The sequence below is a fragment of the Scyliorhinus canicula genome, chromosome 2, assembly GCF_902713615.1.
Source record: "Scyliorhinus canicula chromosome 2, sScyCan1.1, whole genome shotgun sequence".
NCBI classification, from domain to species: domain Eukaryota; kingdom Metazoa; phylum Chordata; class Chondrichthyes; order Carcharhiniformes; family Scyliorhinidae; genus Scyliorhinus; species Scyliorhinus canicula.
In genome coordinates this window covers 195812842-195835914 of record NC_052147.1, presented here as the reverse complement: position 1 = coordinate 195835914, position 23073 = coordinate 195812842, and the positions used below count along the sequence as shown (strand labels likewise).

Sequence of the window (23073 nt, the reverse complement as noted above, 5' to 3'; positions counted from 1 at the left end):
TTCCGCTGCTGTCATGCCGGTCCCTTTTCCTTCCGCGTTGGCCATAGCTTTCACGATGGTGGACGCGGAAGTGACCCCCTCCCCTGCGCATGCGCGGGAATGATGTCAGCAGCCACTGACGCTCCGGTGCACGGACGTCTGCTAGCCGGCGAAGTCCCTTTGGCCCCAGCTGGCGTGGTGCCAAAGGCCTTCCACGCCAGCCAGTGGGATGGGTACCACTCCGGCGCGGGCCTCGCCCCTCAAGGTTAGGGCTTGGCCCCTAAAGGTGCAGAGACATCCGCACCTTTGGGGCGGCCCGACGCCAGAGTGGTTCACGCCACTCCATCCCGCTGGGACCCCCCCGCCCCGTTGGGTAGGGGAGAATCCCAGCCCTGATGTCCACTCTGGGGGTGCTCAGTGCTGGTACCGGCGATTGGTTGGGGCGTGGGGGGGGGGGGGGGGGGGGGGGATGGGGGTCTTTGCTGCTGGGTGTCTGTAGTGTTCTTCTCAGGTCAGCCTGATCTCTGAGGATCAGCCTAGCTGGCGTCTTTGGGTTCCACTCATCTCATTTTTGGCGCAAATCACTCCTGGCTCCAAAAAAATAATTAAGTGCGGAAAAATCACAATTAGAATTGCATCAGAACCCCTGCCGTGATTTGCACTGATTTTCACATCCGAAATACACTTAATAATTTTTTGGGAGAATTCCACCCAAATAGTTAGATCAAAATATTATTTTTTTTATTACTTTATCTGAGTTACAAAGCCAGATCTCAGAGTGTGGATCAGAGGCAAACCCCGAATCCAGATCCTTGCCTGCTCCAAAAACCAATTCAAATTGAATCCAATTCATGGTCCCGCAAGAGAGACATGCCTGATCTGCGTCAAAAGGCGCCCCTCTACACTCGATCTTAGCCAAAAGGCCGAGAAGCGATAGATCAAAATATTCTTGATAAGATCAGGGCGATGATAGTTAAATACATTATAAACATCCAGTCATAAAACAGTTGGTTTTCCATTATCTTAACAATATTACAAAAGGATTATACCTAATTGTTAAGATACAAAGACAATGGACTGGATTCTCCGCTTCGAGTACGCCCCACTACCACTGCTCGTGAGGAGGGAGAATTTGGTGCTCAGCCAAATCTCCCATTCACTGCAGTCAGACTGGAGAATCCTGCTGCCACGAACAGCGTGAGAATCCCGTCCACTGCCGTTGTCATTACACCAAATAATCATTATAGAGTACTGATTATAGATATTGTATTCTTGGATTTCTATGATAATGCAAATATTCAAACATTTCAGTTGCATCTAAAGAGGAAGAGATTTTATGGCTTTCTGGCCGACAGAGTCATGAAGTGAGTTTTCAATCGAGGAGACAAACGCAGAGGTGAGGTCATTGCAAAAGAAATTTGTCATAGTATATCAATGGATGCCAATGTCAGCTGTTATGGAAAGTCAAACCAACCATAACAGCACTGTTATTGGAGATATTAACGACAACAGCATAAGGAAAATCTGTAGTTTATTAAAGCATAAAAGAAGGTTGTGTAGTTGAAATATATTTAATAATAATAATCTTTTATTGTCACAAGTAGGCTTACATTAACACTGCAATGAAGTTACTGTGAAGAGCCCCTAGTCGCCACATTCCGGCGCCTCTTAGGATACACAGAGGGACAATTCAATTCAGAATTATCAGCTGGTACAGGAATTGAACCCGTGCTGCTGGCCCTGTTCTGCAAAACAAACTAGTTGTCTCGCCCACTGAGCTAAACCAGCTTCCATTGAGCTAAACCAGCTTTGAGGAGTGGGTTGACCAACTGCCCTGGATATTTTGGTATCATCTTGGAATTTGATCTCCCACCCTGTGTCCCAGGCATGGACTCCTGAATCATGAAGATAGATGGGTGGCGGTGAGAGGGGCTAGGGGGAAGTAGTCAGTACAGGGATCCCCTGTGGTCGTTCCTCTTAGTAACAAGTATACCGCTTTGGATACAGGTGGGGATGACGACGGGTAAGCCATGGGGTACAGTTCTGGCACAGAGTCTGTCCCTGTTGCTCAGAATGGAAGGGGGGAGAGGAGTAAACCATTAGTCATTGGAGACTCCATAGTTAGGGGGATAGATAGGAGATTCTGTGGGAACGAGGGAGACTCGCGGTTGGTGTGTTGCCTCCCAGGTGCCAGGGTCCGTGATGCCTCGGATCGTGTTTTTGGGATCCTTAAGGGGGAGGGGGAGCAGCCCCAAGTCGTGGTCCACATAGGCACCAACGACATAGGTAGGAAAAGAGATAGGGATGTAAGGCAGGAATTCAGGGAGCTAGGGCCCAATCTTAGAGCTAGAACAAACAACAAACAGAGTTATTATCTCTGGGTTGTTACCCGTGCCACGTGCTAGTGAGACGATGAATAGGGAGAGAGAGCAGTTGAACACGTGGCTACAGGGATGGTGCAGGAGGGAGGGTTTCAGATACCTGGATAATTGCGGCTTATTCTGGGGTAGGTGGGACCTCTACAAATAGGATGGTCTACACCTGGACCAGAGGGGTACCAATATCCTGGGGGGGCAATTTGCTAATGCTCTTCAGGAGGGTTTAAACTAATTCAGCAGGGGGTTGGGAACCTGAATTGTAGCTCCAGTATACAGGAGGTTGAGAGTAGTGAGGTCATGAGTAAGGTTTCAAGGTTGCAGGAGTGTACTGGCAGGAAGGAAGGTGGTTTAAAGTGTGTCTACTTCAACGCCAGGAGCATCCGGAATAAGGTGGGTGAACTTGCAGCATGGGTTGGTACCTGGGACTTCGATGTTGTGGATATTTCGGAGACATGGCTAGAGCAGGGACAGGAATGGTTGTTGCAGGTTCCGGGGTTTAGATATTTCAGTATCTCAGGGAAGGTGGTAAAAGAGTGGGAGGGATGGCATTGTTAGTCAAGGACAGTATTACAGTGGCTGAGAGGACATTTGATGAGGACTCGTGTACTGAGGTAGTATGGGCTGAGGTTAGAAACAGGAAAGGAGAGGTCACCCTGTTGGGAGTTTTCTATAGGCCTCTGAAAAGTTCCAGAGATGCAGAGGAAAGGATTGCAAAGATGATTCTGGATAGGAGGGAAAGTAACAGGATAGTTGTTATGGGGGACTTTAACTTTCCAAATATTGACTGGAAACGTTATAGTTTGAGTATTTTAGATGGGTCCGTTTTTGTCCAATGTGTGCAGGAGGGTTTCCTGACACAGTATGTCGATAGACCAACAAGAGGCGAGGCCCCATTGGATTTGGTACTGGGTAATGAACCAGGACAGATGTTAGATTTGGAGGTAGGTGAGCACTTTGGTGATAGTGACCACAATTCGGTTACGTTTACTTTAGCGATGGAAAGGGATAGGTATATACCGCAGGGCAAGAGTTATAGCTGGGGGAAAGGCAATTACGATGCGATGAGGCAAGACTTAGGATGCATAGGATGGGGAAGGCAGGGGATGGGCACAATTGAAATGTGTAGATGGCTCAAGGAACAGCTACTGCGTGTCCTTGATAAGTATGTACCTGTCAGGCACGGAGGAAGTGGTCAAGGGAGGGAACTGTGGTTTATTAAAGTAGTTGAATCACTTGTCAAGAGGAAGAAGGAGTCTTATGTAAAGATGAGACGTGAAGGTTCAGTTAAGGCACTCGAGAGTTACAAGTTAGCTAGGAAGGACCTAAAGAGAGAGATAAGAAGAGCCAGGAGGGGACATGGGAAGTCTTTGGCAGGTAGGATCAAGGATAACCCTGAAGCTTTCTATAGGTACGTCAGGAATAAAAGAATGGTGAGGCTAAGAGTAGGGCCAGTCAAGGACAGTAGTGGGAGGTTGTGCGTGGAGTCCGAGGAGATAGGAGAGGTGCTGATTGAATATTTTTCGTCAGTATTCACACAGGAAAAAGACAATGTTGTCAAGGAGAATACTGAGATACAGGCTACTAGACTAGAAGGGCTTGAGGTTCATAAGGAGGAGGTATTAGCAATTCTGGAAAGTGTGAAAATAGATAAGTCCCCTGGGCCAGATAATATTTATCCTAGGACTCTCTGGGAAGCTAGGAAGGAGATTTCTGAGCCTTTGGCTTTGACCTTTATGTCGTCATTGTCTACAGGAATAGTGCCAGAAGACTGGAGGATAGCAAATGTTGTCCCCTTGTTCAAGAAGGGGAGTAGAGACAACCCCGGTAACTATAGACCAGTGAGCATTACTTCTGTTGTGGGCAAAGTCTTGGAAAGGTTTATAAGAGATAGGATTTATAATCATCTAGAAAGGAATAATTTTATTAGGGATAGTCAACACGGTTTTGTGAAGGGTGCCTCACAAACTTTATTGAGTTCTTTGAGAAGGTGACCAAACAGGTGGACGAGGGTAAAGCAGTTGATGTGATGTATATGGATTTCAGTAAAGCGTTTGATAAGGTTCCCCATGGTAGGCTATCGCAGAAAATACGGAGGCATGGGATTCAGGGTGATTTAGCAGTTTGGATCAGAAATTGGCTAGCTGTAGAAGACAAGAGGGTGGTGGTTGATGGGAAATGTTCAACCTGGAGTTCAGTGACTAGTGGTGTACCACAAGGATCTGTTTTGGGGCCACTGCTGTTTGTCATTTTTATAAATGACCTGGAGGAGGGTGTAGAAGATTCGGTGAGTAAATTTGCAGATGACACTAAAGTCGGTGGAGTTGTGGACAGTGCGGAAGGATGTTGCAGGTTACAGACGGACATAGATAAGCTGCAGAGCTGGGCTGAGAGGTGGCACAGTGGAGTTTAATGCAGAGAAGTGAGAGGAAAGGCTGAGGGACTTGAGGCTGTTTTCGTTAGAGAGAAGAAGGTGACTTAATAGAGGCATACAAGATGATCAGAGGATTAGATAGGGTGGACAGTGAGAGCCTTTTTCTTCAGATGGTGATGGCTAGCACGAGGGGACATAGCTTTAAATTGAGGGGAGATAGATATAGGACAGATGTCAGAAGTAGGTTCTTTACTCAGAGAGTAGTAAGGGTGTGAAATGCCCTGCCTGCAACAGTAGTGGACTCGCCAACATTAAGGGCATTTAAATGGTCATTGGATAAAATATGGATGATAAGGGAATAGTGTAGATGGGCTTTAGAGTGGTTTCACAGGTCAGCACAACATCGAGGGCTGAAGGGCCTGTACTGCGCTGTAATGTTCTATGTTCTATGCTTAGCATATTTCTATGAACTTGTTCTTCCCACTACTTTAGAAAAGATGGTCGTAACCGGTTCAAAGTAAATGGCAAATTTACAACATTTTTCCAAGGCCTATAATATTAATATATCACAATGTCCATTGATTTTGAATAAGTACATTGATGTTTAATCATATTATATATTAAGAGGCAAATTTATAATCCTTTCATTTCCTATTTCAGATTTGTCACCATTTGATTTATTCCCTTTGCTTTTTCCAGATAAATCCGGGAGGTTGGCGGGTAACGCATTCTCAATGCCATTCTAATATTTGTCCGAGAATGAAGTGTAGGAATCTCTGACTCTCCTTCTCCTTCTGATCCCATCCCCCACCCCAACCAACTTCACCACAATGAATTTGACACCAAGAATTCAGTGCAGTGAGGGATGAACCCTCAATCTTACCACGTTGTATTTACTGTTCCACTTTTATTCAATTTCACTTAAATGCTGTATGAATGAATTTACAAATACAGCAGTCACAGAGTTGACTCATGACATTATTTCTTCATAAACAAACTATTTATTTTACCTGGAACAAAACATTTGCCACTTTGAAAAGATTGCTAAAAATTGCTGTTTGCAAAAACACTGAGTGATAGATTTATTTTAGCTGTCATTCGAAGTCTTGTTTAAAACTGGCAATGTTGGAGAACGATTTCTAGAAATGCTGAATTACTAGTTTGGGAATCACTCCATTATTACTTCAGACTCCTGACAAAGAAAAACAACTGTTTGGGTGTCCTCTCCCCTGGGTCTTTTTTTGGTCTACAGTCATTTGCTACTTTTAAACATGATGGCAGAACTCCCAATGCAGCCGCTGAGCTTGTTGATTTGCTGACATTTCACAAGGGCCCACACAGTTAAACATACAGGGTAGCTCGGTGTGCAAGCAGTTTAGTCTTTCTGGTTCAGATATAATTGTCTAACCACAAGTCTGATGAGTACAGTTGTCATTTAGTATCGCTCTGAGAGTGGTAGTTTCCAAGTATAGCTTTCATGTCAAAACTGTGGTATGAACAGAGCTCCTGCTATCATCTGTTGAAACTTCCAGCAATGAAAACATTTTAACATTTCTAAATCTTCACTTTGCACCAGTCCAGTTGTTATATCTCTGGACTAGCAACTCGGCTGAGGGTTTAAAATCAAGAAATAGAAATATTTTGTTAAAAATTAGCACCGTGGCAATTTCTTCAAACTGTTCCACTTTTATTCAATTTCACTTAAATGCTGTATGAATGAATTTACAAATACAGCAGTCACAGAGTTGACTCATGACATTATTTCTTCATAAACAAACTATTTATTTTACCTGGAACAAAACATTTGCCACTTTCAAAAGATTGCTAAAAATTGCTGTTTGCAAAAACACTGAGTGATAGATTTATTTTAGCTGTCATTTGAAGTCTTGTTTAAGTCTTGCAATGTTAATCACAAGCAAAGTTTTTAAACCAAATAGAAAATATTTTAATCACCTATGTTTCCCCAATACTCAGTTTAAGTTTGAGGTTATATTTGTCACTCAAACATGCTCATTCATGCTGAGAGTGAAAAAAAATTAATGACACATTGCCTTAGTTAACATGTACAGAATTTCTAATCGATATCTATATGTTTTGAGCTGGATATAAAGGATTGGAAGCATCAGCGGCTGACCATTCTGAGCAGCTGTGCTGATTTTGTTTATTCAGGTGTGGAGGGTGTCAGGTAAAACACTTGAATGGTTGGCTGTATAACAGCTACCAAGTTTTTAATATTTTGAGGGAGAAAACCCTGCATGCATTGAAAAAGCCTGATGAACTATTAAACAAAATAATTGCTCAGCTGTATTTTATGATCAACCACAACTACTCATATTTATAGCATCTTTAATATCATGAAACGTCACAAGGTGATCAGTGAAGCATTATAAAACAATGTATGACTGAAGCACAGAAGAGATATTAAGTCAGTGTTCAATCCGAGGTAAGCAGCCACGCATAAGCCGTAGGTTAGAGCAAAAAGAGATTTATTATTACCTACAATCAAATCACCACATACTCCCCAGAGGGTTTCCTTCCCCAAACTACACCTGTTGAAGCCCTGCCGCTTTATCGGGGAGGTTCATAGTCCCCAGAGGGCACGGGAAACCTGATGGTTCCTTTCCCGTAACCTCCGCTGGGGTTATGTGAACACCGTGCCGTTATTGGACACCTCGGGGATTCCATGTGTACTGAAAATCTGGCATAGTTTTTCTCATAGTGGCTCGGACAGTTGCCGCCTGTATCCACAGTGCTTAAGCCACTTAGAGTGGGCGTCTACCAGGAAGAGGAACATTGCCCACAGGAAAGGGTTCACAAAGTCGCTATAAACATGGGCCCAAGACATTTTGGGCTATTCCCAAGGGTGGAGAGGGGCTGCCGTAGGTAATCGTTATTGAGCCTGACACTGGGGGCATCGCTGGGCTACCCGTTCAATGTCCACGTCGATGCCAGGCCACCAGATGTAGCTCTGGATGAGCATCATCATTTTAGACACTCCCATGTGTCCATTATGGAGGTCTAGTATGAGCGCTGCATGTCCACACTTGGGCACCATCACTGGGGTGCGCCATAAGAGCATGCTGTGTTTGATACTCAGTTCTTGCATCTCCCCCGTGTAAGCCATCAAGTCCGCAGGGAGAGCCCGGTGCTGGACCCCACGTACTGCACCATATGCCTGATGCGGGAGAGCTGTGCGTCAGTCTGGGTCCAGCTGCGGATCCAAGATACCGTGACTGGTAGCGAGTCCATGAAATGGAGGGCAGTTATTGCCTCGTCGGACCGTGGTGGGATGAGGTGGCTTAATGGGCAGTGGTAGACGGCTCATAGCATCCACGTGGGGTATGTGGGCCCTGAAGTGGTGTTCCAATAAGTAGTCATGCTGCCAGTAATAGCACCCAGTGCTGGACGTGGGCGAAGGTTATGAGAGAAATTGCACGGTCCTCCTTGAAGAGCCTCAGAAGGGGCTTGTGGACCTTCAGGATAGTGAGGTGGTGCCCGTAGACATACTGGTGAAATTCTTTACGTCAAATACCATGGCCAGTCCTTCTTTCTCGACTTGCGTGTACTGTTTCTCCGCATCGGCCAATGTCCGAGATGCAAATGCGATAGGTCGCTCAGGACCAACTTCCATTACAATGTTCTAGCAGGCCCGACGCCATAAGGGGGTGTCACAGGCCAGTAATGAGTGGCCTAGAAGGGTCAAAATGAGTAAGCAGTCTCAAAGAGGGAAGTTGATGCTTTACTCTGTGAAAGCTGCTTGTTGCTCGGTGCCTAGAGTTGTCACTGCTTCAGTAGTTTATGGAGGGGAGCCAATGTTGTGCCTAATCCTGGGAGGAAGTTCTCATAATAATTGACCAGCCCCAGGAAAGGCCAAAGTTCCGTTGGCCCTCCCTGGCACCGGGACTTGACGGATGGCCTGAACCTTCTCCCCCATGTGTGCAGACCGTGGTATAACACCTCGGCTGCTTTGAAGACGTACTTCTCTTGGCACAGGTGGACACCAGCCACCACAAAGCTGAAAAATTGGCCTTTCACACCTTTTGTTCTCTCTGGGGTCTGCCATTAGCACTCTTTCCCCTTGGTTTCTGTGGCCATTAGCACCCGGTTTCCCTGGGTCTCTGTGGCTATGGCTCATCTTTCATTCTCACTCCACAGTATAAATATTTCCCACTTTCTCTGTCTGTTAGCCTTGACAAAGAGTCATTAGACTTGAAACATCAGCTCTTTTCTCTCCCTACAGATGCTGCCAGACCTGCTGAGATTTTCCAGCCTTTTCATTTTGGCACCACAAAACTTTGTAGCACTTCTGCCAAATTGCAAGGTGCTCCTATTCGGATGATCCGGTTATCAATACATCATCCAAGTACACTGCCATGCGTGGTAGCCCCCACAATATATTCTCCATGATCCTCTGAAATATTGTGCATGCTGAGGAGGCCCTGAATGGTAGCCAGTTTTACTCATGGAATCTCATTATCATGCCAGTGTGAGATCCGAGGTGAGCTGCCATGCATAAGCCATAGGTTAGAGCACACAGAAGTTTATTATTACTTACAATCAAATCACCACCACTCCCTGGAGGGTCACCTTCCCCAACCTGAATCCAATTTGTGTTTTTTATATTAGAGGGGCTACACCTGTTAAGGGGAAGCCTTGCCCCTTTACCGGGGAAGTTCATATTCCCCGCAGGGCACGGGAAACCTTATGATTCCTATCCCATGACCTCCGCTGGGGTTATAACAATCAGATGGCTAAAAGTCTGCTGAAAACTTGCTGGTATAATTTAAGAAATATCTTGAGGGAAGAAAGTGAGATAGATGGCCCCATTGAGGGCATTCCTGAGCTTGGGGCCAAGACACTGAAGGCATAGCCACCAATGGTGCAGCAATTAAAATGGAGGATGCACAAGTGGCCAGAATTGGTGCACTGCAGATGTCTCTGAGGGTTGTGGGGTTGTAGGATGTTTCAGGGAAAGGGAGGGGCAGGACAATGGAGAGATTAGGAAACAAGGGTGGGAATTTTTAAATCATGGTGTTAATTGACCGGGAGTCAATGTAGGTCAGCATGCACAGTGGTGGTAGGGGTATGGTACTTTCTGTGATTTAAGACACAGGTGGCAGAGTTTTGGATGATCATAAGTCTCGAGACAATAAAGCAAGGATGAGGGTTTCAACCGCAGATGAACAGTGGTGAAGTTGGGCGATGTAACCGGTCATTTTAAGAATCAATGGTAAAAATTGGGATTATAATCACATCTGTACATAATTTGCTGTGATCTGTTTTAGTTATTATGCAGGTAAAAAATAGCGATAAATTAGACGTGTATGAAAATCACTGCTTCGACTGTAAGAAATGAAAAAGCATGCACAACAGTCATGAGTAATGCGAATTTTACAAAGACAAGCTGAGATCAGAGTAATAATAGTAACAGTAACATTTATTCTGCAAATCTGTAAATTCAAAAGATTCCCCTCATGCCCCTCTGCCAGACTCTGCCATCCACCCACTCCACATGTCCCTTCATGCCCCTTTGCCAAACTGCCCCCTCAGGCTCCTCTTGCCACATGCCAAGCTCTGGCACTCTATGTCCATTGACTCACTGTACACTTTATGGAAACAATAGTGCTTAGTGGGACCTATCAAACCACAGTTTTGAAAAAATGTAATCCATTGATAAATTTTTCTGATGAGCAAAAGTCTGGATTCAAGCTAATATAAGTATCACTCTTGCAAGCCCTTTGACATTTCAAAAAGGAAAAAAACAGAAGTATTTGAAAGCACTTGTTATGGCAACAAACATTGTGAAATTGACTGCACAGATCAGAGAGGCTGAGCTGTCAATCAAACTCTGAGCAGCAAGAATTTTTATAATTCAATAGCTGCCTGGGGTCTGAATCATGTCTCATTATGTATGCTCAGGCTCTGTGATCTCTGCAGCCAATTTCACAATGTCTGTTGACTTAACTTTAGTGGTTTAGATGTATTTGCAGTTTGTAGCTTTTGAAACGTCAAATGACCTGTGTGATTTTATTAGCTTGCAGTCAGACTTTGTCTCATAGGAAAAATTTGTCAGTTCGTTATTTTTTTCTAATTTCTTTTTTACAAATCCCACGATACACTACGGTAAGAGTACAGTGGATCAATCAGCATGGAAGTGCTAGAGTTTGGCACAGGGGCCATGATGGGCCTGAGGGGATGGGTGGAAGGGCAGACACTGACACATGTGGTGAGTGGCAGAGCGGAACTTGCCACAGATGAGATCTCTTAAAACTGAATAGCTGGGATAACACTAGAATGGTTCTACATAAGTTAGTTTATTAAGGATTGAGATTAATCATAGAAAGTATATGCAGAATTCATTATTAACCATTAAACCTGTAATTCTAGGATCTAACAGTGATAAGCATTTAAACTCTTGCTACAAGCAGTGGCCACAATGTATGATTGGACTTAAGCTAGCTAACTTGCCCAAGTTTTTGAGACAAACCAGGATAGTGTGGTCAGCAAATGATACAGTCAACTCAGTAAACAGTTCTTATCGGTGCCCCCAATATCCTGTCTTAAACAATCCATGGTGTAAAGAGAAAACCAGCTTTGGCATCCTGCTCCTGGATAAACAATGTGGTGGACAGGAACTGACTGCGACACATAGCATGGGAGTGTCAGAAAAACAACTTTAGAACGGGAACAAGATCCTGGTAAACAACAGGTGACTGGATGGGGTTAACTCATGAGCTGATCACAAGTCATCATTTTGCTTAAAGTAAATTTCATTGAATAATATAAAAATGACAACTCCAAGATTTGGATCAAGTCCAACTGGGGTTGGCTATTGATTTTTGGATAATCCTACAATTGGTGTGTTTTTATCAGTGTTAGCCAAATTGATCGGGACATTTATCCAGATCTCACTCCATGTAGATGAAACCAAGCTAGGAATAATAAAACCGCCTTAACCAGGTTGATGTGTATCTGCTGAACTGTGTATTAAGCTGAGCCATAACTATGAGGGAGAAACCCCACGTAAAAGCTAGCTCAATACTCAGGCCTTGGAAATGCTCCTACAGTAGGCATAAGAGAACTGAGAGGGAGGGTGGAGGGCAGAGCTTGGCATCGGGGGCATGAGGAGACATAGGGACTTGGTGCATAGAAATGCATGGGGTGGCTTGAATGAGGCAGGGGAGGGTGAAAGGGGTGAGAGCTGGAGGGCCTTTGTGTTTCTTTTCCATTGTGATAAAGTCCCATGGCACTGAGGCAAGCTTTCTAAACAGCCCACCTCCACAATTGACTGCCCTTGTGGCTGCCTCTGCACTTCTTCCCAATTGGCTGGTCTGACTCCATCTTGGACCTGACCCCCAGCAATTAAGATCCCGCCTTGGAGAACACTTTCTCTCTAGGTTGGGAGTCTGAGTTGGTGATTTTGGTGATTCTCCCTGTTCTCAAGGGGGTGGTGAGTTCAAAGAGGGCATGAGTGGAGATAGACGATGTACTAGAGAAAAAGGTGAGTTCAGGACTAAGGCAGGGGGAGTATTAAAGAAAAGTTTGGCCAAGTTAACTAGTACAAAATCCAGGCCCGCGTGGCATCTTCACAATTTATTTTCCCACCTACCTTTCTATCGCCAGCAAATGTGGCTACAATACACAATGTCTATTTCATCCAAATCATTAACATAGGTTGTAAATAATTGAAGCACATTTCCCTGTGACACTCAGCCTAATATTCCCCATACATCCCAACTGTGTCCAGAAAGATGCTACAGTTTTTTCATTCCTGGCATCCTACCACGTCTACTTGGAAGTCCAAACAACAATTACAAGAACTTACATTTCTATTTCACCTTTAAGATAATGAAACTTTCCAGGATGCTTTGCACATGCATTATAAAGCAAAGTATGACATCAAACCCATAAAGATATATTAGGACAATTGACCAAAAAGCTTTGTCTAAGAGATAGTATTAAGAAGTATCATAAAGTAGGAAAGTGAGGTATAAAATCTTAGAATAATAGAATTTACAGTGCAGAAGGAGGCCATTCGACCCATTGAGTCTGCACCGGCTCTTGGAAAGAGCACCCTACCCAAGCCCACACCGCCATCCTATGTCCATAATCCAGTAACCCCACTTAACCTTTTGGACACTAAGGGGAAATTTAGCATGACCAGTCCACCTAACCTGCACATCTTTGGACTGTGGGAGAAAACCAGAGCAGCCGGAGGAAACCCACGCAGACACGGGGAGAAATTACAAACTCCACACAGACAGTCACCCGAGGCTGCAATTGGACTCGGGTCCCTGGAGCTGTGAGACAGCAGTGCGAACCACTGTGCCACCATGCTGCTGGGAGCTGGAGAGCTATAAGGAGGGAATTCCAGACCTTGCGGCCTAGATAAATGAAGCACAACCACTAATGGTGGATGAATTATGACTGGGAATGCACAAAAAGCCAGAATTAAAGGACAGCTGATATCTCAGAGGATTGTGGGGTTGGAGAAGATGACAGAACTGTAGATGGGCAGAACTATGGAGAGATTTGTAAATGTAAATGAAATTTTAAAATCAAGGTGTTGCTTGACTGTGACTAAACATATGTGATCCTTCCACCTTTCAAAGCTTTAAAGACTGGGTTTACCCAACACTGGCCCCATCTACCTTGTTCTATGGATCAATAGACATTAATGATCCCATACAGTATTCCAAATTCTTCCTTCACCATGAATGAAAGACTAACTGATCATTCATCTGATTGTTTATGAGATCTTATGATACATGAGATTGGGTGCTGCGTTTGCTTCCATAATAATGATGACTGGCTTTCAACTTCATTCATTGTTTGCCAATACTTTTTTGTCTTTATGTAATGGAGAAAGGTGCTTAATAAATAAATAAATATTTATTTAAAAGTTATCATTAAAGTGATACGTGGTCTTTGGTGTTGAATCAATTTTCCAAGTTTGTTCAGCTGCTTTTGATCGCAACGTTTGCTGGAACATGTAGGCATCTCCTTCCGAAACAGTTAATGTTAGCCTGAGAATTCACAGGTTATTGTTATTGTAGTGGAGCATTCTCCCAGATCTTCCGGAGTCTCTCATTTTCTTTTGGAAGAGTACTGTACTGACCTGTCTCCCTGTGTATTTCTGCTATGCTTTTATGGTCTGTGTTCTCACTGGTTTTACTGTGCTGTCACTCTCCCTTCAATTAACCACATGGTAATGAATTAGTCATTTTTAAAGAAGGCTCATATTGTTCACTAGTTTATTTCACTGATAGGAAATGTTCAGTTCTGATCTGACTGAAGCTGTGACCAGAGTCAAGCAGTTTTTCTCTCACAGCAGTTCTGCTAAAGAGATGAACAGTCTTTAAAGCAATGCAGCATTGTCTGAGGACAAGGGAGAGCTGAAACAAGCTGAGAAGCATCTTCTGCAGACATACAGCCAGAGTTTATGCAGAGGTCTGATAGGAGTTGGATCTTGACATGAAAGCAGTATCAAGAGATTGCTCTTTCTCAAAGAATATCTGTGTAAAGCAGGTATTCCTATGTTCCATTGGTAGTTAAAGTGGATTGAGAGCTGAGATGTATCTTTTCCTGTTGTTTAAGTGGGAATAAAGGTAGCAGTTAAGAGTATTGTATTCACTGTATTAAATAGTATTGTGTAAGGGGTAATTGTAGGTTATTTTGTGGTGCAATGTTCAAAATATTCTAATACTGTGTTAGTAATAAAGTTTATTTTAATATACCATATCCCTATTTCTTCGTGCAATCGCTCCTTTCCTCACAGTCTTACAAAATTAATATAAAACATTGGGGTTTCTGCCAGTATCCTAGCCACTGTTGGGGTCTGGTCTGGGATTCTAATACAATCCAAGGCAGTGAGATTACTATGTGGATTGGGAAACTTGGCTCTATTCCTAAATAATTACTCCTAAAGCACCATATTCCACACTGAAAAAGCCATTGACACAAATTGCACCAAAAATAGAGATTTTGACCTAGAAATTTGTCGAGAAATATTTACACACATGGAAAGTGTGGGCCAGAGGCAAAACAGATGGCAATTATCCCAGAGGAAGCTTAGCAATTTTGTTGGTCCTGGAAATGAAGGTGTGGAGGGGCTGGGAGGGAGGCAAGCAAGAGAGCTGTGTTCACAGTCCATTAATAGGTCACATTAACACTGTGGAGCCAGGATGAACACTCATGCTTTCTCTTGTTACCATATAAATATGACTTTCAAAACAAATGTTTTACTATTTTGGTGACAGCCTTCAGCTGTCCCTATAAAGACTACTGGATAAGCTTCAGTAGGAAGCAACACACTGAACACAGCAGTTAAGGGTTTTTGTGTCACTGTATTGATTAACAATGATGTGGAGATGCCGGCGTTGGACTGGGGTGAGCACAGTAAGAAGTCTTACAACACCAGGTTAAAGTCCAACAGGTTTGTTTCAAACACGAGCTTTCGGAGCACGGCTCCTTCTTCAGGTGAATCTGAAGAAGGAGCCGTGCTCCGAAAGCTCGTGTTTGAAACAAACCTGTTGGACTTTAACCTGGTGTTGATTAACAATGTGTAAGGGGTAATTACAAGTTACTTTTGTGTGTGATGTTAAGATATTTTAATACTGTGTTAGTAATAAAGTTTGCTTTAATATACCAGTTCTCTATTTGAAATCACTCCCGGGTCAAGGTATTCTTTCCTCACAGTCTTACAAAATTAAAATAAAATATTGGGGTTTCTGTCCAGTATCCAAGTAAATGGTGGTGTCTGGTCCCAGATCATAATACTCCCTTCTCCTGTTCTCCACCCAGAAAATGGGCAGAACAAAAAATTATTCCTCCATCTTTGTGTCAGTCCCTTTCAACACATACTGTAAACAGTACATACTGTAAACAATCATGCCATGGCAGACATTTGAATTTAAGTATCAGAGATAGGAAAAAGAAAGGCAGTCCAAAGTGATTGTCTGCAATAAGGGAAGTTTGCAGATTGACATGGAGTTCTGGCAAACCACCAATATGCCTCATCCATCGCAATAATGTTTTAAATCAACTGATCCTTCTTTTTCCAAAAACCCCTTGAGTTTTCTACAAACCTCATTCGTTTCTTCTTTCATGGTACAGTAATGCAAATTTGCCTCCAGTTTTTCTCCATGTTGATCTGATTTTGCACTCCACTGGATGCTCTGACCCTCTAGAACTTCAAGCTTCTGCTGAAGAGAGTCCACTGAAGCTTCAATGAATTTCTGCAAAAGAAAGTTATCAGAGGTTAAACAAGCTAGCGAATTTAGTAATTTGTGTCAATGGAAAGATTTCTGCACAATCTAAATTTAACTTACGGACTGCTGTGCAATAGAGATTATATCCGTTGCTAACGTAAGAGACAATTTGTACAAATGGCGCACATGTATCTCCTTTTCTTTGTGGTGACTAAGTTGTATCTTTGCTTGACTGCTGGTGTCAGACATTCTTAACAGTTCTGGATATTGCAGCTCTCCGGTCTTCATCATCTCCTCAAGCTGAAATTAAACCCATTAAATAACAATTGATCATAAAAATTACTGCAACAGCAACTTTTATTTATATGGGGCCTTATTTAAAAAAGTATTTATTCACATTTTTCAATTTTATACACACACAGTAAAACAGTATTACAATTTAAAAAACCTGGAGTCCTCATCCCCCCCCCCTCCCAACCCCTGTACAAAATATCTCCCGACAGAAACCCCATCCCCCACTCCCCTCCCTCCTCATTCCCTACAGCTAACAGTGACCAACTTTTTATTCCCGCCAGCAATGCTTGACGCCACCTTTAGAAAATGGAGACAGGACTGGGGGACACTAGCAGTCAGGGAATTTTACATAAGGGACAGACTCGCGACCTTGGACGATCTAATGGAAGATCTGGAGCTACCGACAGGACAGGAACTCCGGCACATTTAAATTAAACACTTTCTCCGCAAGGAGGCGGAAAGGTACCCTAGGGCCCAAGAGACAAGTTACTGGAAGAACTAATAAACTTTGACAGTAAACGGGGGCGGGGAAGGGAACTGTGAGGACATCTATGGACGGTTGCTGGAAAGGCCAAGAGTACAACTGGATGGAGCCAGGCGAAAATGGGAGGATGACATTTGGGCGGAAGTAGGTTGGGGATTCTGGGGTGAAGCACTGAGTAGTACCAACTCCACCTCCTCCTACACTAGGCTAAGTCTCATGCAGTTTAAAGTGGTGCACAGAATGCACCTGACCAGACCCTGAATGAACAGGTTCTTCCTGGAGGTGGAGGATAAATGTGAACGGTGCCAGGGAAGCTCAGCCGACCACGCCCAAATGTTTGGGGCCTGCTTCAGACTTGTCGGGTTCTGGACAGTCTTTTTCAAGGCAATATCCAAGGTTGTGGGGGAGAGGGTGGAGCCGTGCCCGAGAGTGGCAATCTTTGGGGTATCGGAGCAGCCAGAAGTACATATGGGGTGATGGCCAACGGCCTGGCTTTTGCATCCCTCATCACACGCCGGAGAATCCTGCTCGGCTGGCAATCCGCAGCACCACCCACAGCTGCAAATTGGCTGGAAGGCCTATCGGAATTTCTCCGCCTCCAGAAGATCAAGTACACCATCCGAGGGTTGGACAAGGGCTTCCACAAAGCATAGGAGCTATATAGCAGCCTGTTCGAAGACCTGTTTGAAGCCAACAGTGACTAGGGAAAGGAGGGGGGGAGAGGGGGGAGGAGGGATGGATGAAAACAAATAAGAACACATCCAATGGAGAGGAGCAGAGGGGGAGGGGAGATGAAGTGAGGAGGGAACCCAAGGGAGTCACAGAGTGAAACAAGGGGAGAAAGGAAGGAGGGGAGGGGCAGGAAGCAACCCCCCCCCCCCCCCCCCCCCCTCCGATGGACCCTGCAAGGACAACAACCAAAACCACAGCAGAACATAGGGGAGCACAGTGGCTGACACGCAGGGTGAAAGATGGTACAGTGTGTATTAGGGAAAAAACAGACTGTCAATGGGCGTAAGGGAGGGAGGGGGGGTGGACAGCAGATGGAGAGAGTATATGTAAACATTTGTAAATAAGAGACATCACGACATGTAAATACCAGGTGAACTATATTTTAAATTATTATTCTGTAAAAACTGACAAATGTCAATAAAAATATTTTAGAAAGAAAGTACAGAATAAACAGCTGCCATCTCCAGTACAACCTCGCAATTGCTCTCCTCACAGTGCACTTAACTGTCTCGAGATATAAGAATTGGATAAGATCCCCCAGCCACACTGAGGCACTAGGTGGAGAAGTTGACCTCCACCCAGCAGCACCCACCTTCGAGCAATCAGTGAGGCGAAGGCCAGGACATCAGCCCCCGCCCCAGTCTGCAGCTCTGTCAGGTCCAACACCCCAAATATGGGCCCCCTAGGGACAGGGCTTCAGTTCAATTAGTAGAATTACTGACATGGTGCTGAAGAAGGAGACCGCCATGAGCTTAGGGAACGACCAGAACATGTGAACATGATTAGCCGGGCCCCGCCCACACCACTCACACTTATCCCCCACCCTCTCAAACAGCTTGCTCATCCTGGATTTGGTCAGGTGGGCTCGAAGCACTACCTTCAACCATATCAACCCTAACCTCGCACATGATGACATTGTATTCACCCCATTCCTCCAGCTCAGACCCCAACTCCTCCTCCCACTTAGCCATACCCCCTCCACCAACACTGCCTCTTTCACCATAATCATACCATAAATCCCCTATGTACTTCCCTCCTCCATTCCGGCCAGCAACAAAACCCTCTCCAACAACGAGGACAGAACACCACAGGGAATGCCGATGAAACCTCTTTGGTGAAGTTGGGGACCTGCAGGTGTGGTGATATGCATCACTATAAACACACAAGGGGTTTATGTAAATACACGTAGACTAGATAGACACTAGAGGGAGCACCAGAGACATGACATACAAACATTCAACCAATAGGTCAGTAAGATAGGACACGGCCAATGTGCATTCAGGACACACACAGAGGTGACACTACCACAGGGGGGCATTACACCAACCCATATAAAAGGACACAGCACACATGATCTTCCTCTTTCCAGTGGAGACACTCAGTGAGTACACATGGGTTAATTTGAAACACATCACACCCACCATCTGGATTGTAGCAGACCCATTCGTCAGTCTGAGTAGCTATAGCAGGATTAACAGGAGAATCGAATCCAAATAGGAGAATCATTAACAGTTTAATAAATGTGTTAAAGCTATCTTCAAGTCTTCCTTTGTCAGAGTGCACATCAAGGAAGCAGCTTATGCTACGTCAAGAGCATAACAAAACATGGTACCAGTGAGTGAACTGTTTAAATCCATATAGTTACAACTCAGCAAACAATGACAACCAGCAAGAGCAGCCAGGCAAGATGATGTTCGAGATTCCGGTTCCACAGCAGCTCAGGTACCAAGGCAATCTCAGGGAAAACTGGTGTGCGTTCAGGCAGAGATTCGAGATCTACCTGGTAGCGTCCGACCAAGATGGTGTGGTGGATGCAGAGAAAATAAAGCTTCTACTTACCATTGCGTGTCCAAGAGCAGCTGAAATCTTCCAGACCTTCAAATACACACAGGGGCAAAGCAAGAGCGACTACCAGGCAGTCCTGGACAAATTCTGCGAGGAACATACAAAAAAATAGTAAAAAAAGGCACCAAAACTCACCATGAGGTAGGCTTGCAGCAACAAGTGGCAGTTTTGATTTGCAGCCATCTTGAAAAAGGAGCTGCACTTGCGCAGTTGCGCGAAGAGTGCACAGGACGGGAAGGTCTGTTTACACATGCAAAATTGCGAAAAAGGCCCCAAGTAAAGGAACAGCGATATACGCATGCGCAATCGCTTCCTACACTCCACATCACACACTTCGTGATGTCAGAGGCCCGGACCACGCCCACTTAAAGGGGAAATATCCCAAAACATGAAAAAATGTTTTAAAGCCGAAAAACCGATTCTTTCACCTGGAACGACAGCACAATGCCTGAGGTTTGACCAGTAGCTGAAAGTAACCTCGGCAGAACCCTGCAATATTCAGTAAGCACCGCCCGAGAAAATGATATGGTCTTGGAAGACAACGACTCAGATGAAGATTTCATCTTGGGAAATGGCAACCTCAGTACCAAATCCGAACCATAACTAGACGTGTTGTACATTGAAGACCCCAACGACGAGTTCTTCAGATTGGGGAATCCTCAGCCCAGCATATATGACATCCCGACTCGTGAGTGCAGGATTATGCTGCGGCCTGATGCCAAGAGACAGAGAGCGGTCCAAGCCCACAGAGAGCGGCCTGTTGCCACACAGAGAGTGGTCCACGCACCACGCAGAGTCCACGACTCCACACAGAGAGTAGTCCACGCACCACAAAGGGTTCCAGCCTCCACACAAGAAGTGAAGACAGTCTCCACAGCGATAACAATGCACAATTCCACACAGGGAACGCTCTAAGACTCCACAGAGGGAGTGACACAAGCCTCCACAGCGAGCTCGTGGACAGCCTCCACGATAGAAGCAACGCAAGGCACCAGAGCGCAGTCCTTGCATGAACAAGACCATGAGGGTCTGGCAACCTCCTCTGAGCAACCAGCAGCAGACAATGCAAGTCTGCCACGCTCAAGTGAACAACAGAAAGACTATGACAGTCTGCCATGCTCAAGTGCACAGCAAGAAGACTATGACAGTCTACCATGCTCCAGTGAACAAGAAGACTCTGACAGTCTACCCAGCTCAAGTGAACGACAAGAAGACACTGAGGCTCTTCCCACTGTATGTGAGACAAGTGACAACGGCATCCCACTTCTCATACCAGATGTGCAACGTGACAGGCCTCAGCTAGTGTCTAAAGAGCCACTCAACAATCACAGTGAGACTATTGGTGACTCCGGTGACACTACGTTACTTCAAATCTCATTCGCTCGAGCCTCTCCACAAGCAAATGCATTCCTGGACATTTTGACTCCACACGGGGAGCATCAAGAAACCAAAGCTGATTCAGATAAACCAGAAAGGGCTCCAGACGGGAAGCATCGACAAGCCAAAACTGACTCAAGTGAAACAGACCAGACTCCAGATGGGGAGAATCGACAAGCCAAAGCTGATTCAAGTAAGCCGAACATGACTCCAGATGGGGAGCGCCGCGAACTCAGTGATGGCACACTCAAGGCAACAGCAGATGCCACAAAGGACGCTAACACGAGTAACTGTGTGAAGGACTCGTATTATCCACAGAGTGTGGTCCTTGAGTGCAACAAACACGACAACATCAAAGACGATAACAAGAAGCGTACCAAAGGCAACAACGTCGACAACAAGCACGACAAACACAATGCTACTGGAACTGCGACTGGTACAACATGGTATGACTCTGCAAGTGCGGGACACTGTTACTGCTCAGCTCAGTACCATGACATACCATGGTAGGACGATACAGATTGCATACATCGCTACCACAAGCATCGGAAGAAAAAAAGACTCCAAATCAGACAACAAAGTGATTTGACCACTTCTTGGTTCCTTACACACAGGGACACTGACGGTGTTTACAAAGCAATGCCACCATCAACATCACCAACTCACCAACCAAACACGAAAGACACTCGACCATAATAATTAATTAATTTTGGACTCATGCATATGATTTGGACTGATTGTTTAATGATCACCGTTATCATAACTTGTACATAGCATCACTTATCTACCTGTTTTTGTTCATGCATATGCATCATGATATGCATCACTGTAAACACACAAGGGGTTTATGTAAATACACGTAGACTAGATAAACACTAGAGGGAGCACCAGAGACATGACACACAAACATTCAACCAATAGGTCAGTCAGATAGGACACGGCCAATGGGCATTCAGGACACACACAGAGGTGACACTACCACGGGGGGCATTACACCAACCCATATGAAAGGACACAGCATACATGATCTTCCTCTTTCTAGTGGAGACACTCAGTGAGTACACAGGGTTGATTTGAAACACATCACTCCCACCACCTGGATTGTAGCAGACCCATTCGTCAGTCTGAGTAGCTATAGCAGGATTAACAGGAGAGTCGAATCCAAGTAGGAGAATCGTTAACAGTTTGATATATATGTTAAAGCTATCTTCAAGTCTGAACTTTCCTTTGTCAGAGTGCATATCAAGGAAGCAGCTTATGCTACATCAAGAGCATAACAAAACAACAGGTACCTAAAAACATCAGCATCTGAAAGCCCAAATGTCTCCGATAACTCCTCCAGGCTCGTAAATCGCCCCTCCAAAAACAAGTCTCTCATCCCTCCCACCCACTTCCACTCCACCCCCTAAACCGGCCACCCAGCCTCGCCGACTCAAATGGATGGTTCACCCAAATCAACACCAGCTTCGATACTGCCCCCAATTTAGAGTGCTGCCAAACTTGTTTCCATATGTTCAATGTGGAGACCCACTATCAGGTTCACCTGAATACTTCCCCGACTCCATCAGACCCAAACAGCCTCAAGATTTATACATAATAAAATGTACCAGGCACTTCATTGGTGCATTCTAAAATGAAATACAACACCGAGCCACATAAGGAGATACCAGGGTAGTTAACCAAAAGTTTGGATTTTATGGAGCGTTTTAAGGGAGGAAAGAAGCAGAGTGGTGAAAAGAAGGAATACCAGAGTTAGGTGGCTAAATAAAAGCACAGGCACCAATGGAGCAGCAGTAAAAATAAGTGATTCTCAAGACTAGCACAATTATCTTGATGTTTGTGTGCCTGGAGGAGACGACTGAGATAAAGAGCAGAGAGGCCACAGAGGGGTTTGAAAACAAGGATGAGAATTTATAAATTGAGGCATTTGTTTGCGGACCATTGTAGGTTATTAAGGACAGGATGAATGAATGGACTTGATGCAAATTGGGGTATGGGCAGCAGAGGTTTAGATGATGACATATGTACAAGGGTATATTTTGAAAGGCTAGCGAGGAGGAACAATAGTATTAATACTTTGGAAACATGGAGAATCTGATGTAAAATTAAATCCTTGAATGAAGTCAAATTAAGAAGACTGCTTTAAATTCTGGAATGATGCATTTGGCACGATTTTCCCACAGCGTTGCGCCCAGCGCCAATCCCGTTATGTCGGGTGCACAGTGAGATGCACTGTGGCGGGCGGGTGAACACGGGAGAGCTCGTGACCACCATCATCACCCTGTCGGAAGGCTCCGGATCAGCCTCCAGGCGTCCCTCCTCCCAATCGTAAGGCCCTGAATCTTACCTCGTGATGGAGGGGCAACTGGACTGAGCTCCGGATGCCCCTGCATCATCTAACTC

General features: G+C 44.8%; 1 protein-coding gene and 1 non-coding gene across 3 annotated transcripts in view; both read right to left on the bottom strand.

Annotated features, from left to right (window-relative positions):
- The window catches only part of ccdc141 (coiled-coil domain containing 141), a 272222-nt gene that overhangs the window by 49183 nt on the left and 199966 nt on the right, over positions 1-23073 (bottom strand). For both annotated transcript variants that reach the window (XM_038789287.1, XM_038789288.1), the window contains exons 16-17: positions 16059-16238; positions 15816-15965 (exon numbers count right to left, since the gene is read on the bottom strand). In XM_038789287.1, the coding sequence (XP_038645215.1) occupies positions 15816-15965; positions 16059-16238 (330 nt within the window). The remainder of the gene's footprint in view (positions 1-15815; positions 15966-16058; positions 16239-23073) is intronic.
- On the bottom strand, positions 719-914 carry LOC119962552. The gene has a single exon (XR_005459911.1). It is a non-coding gene; the product is annotated as a U2 spliceosomal RNA (small nuclear RNA).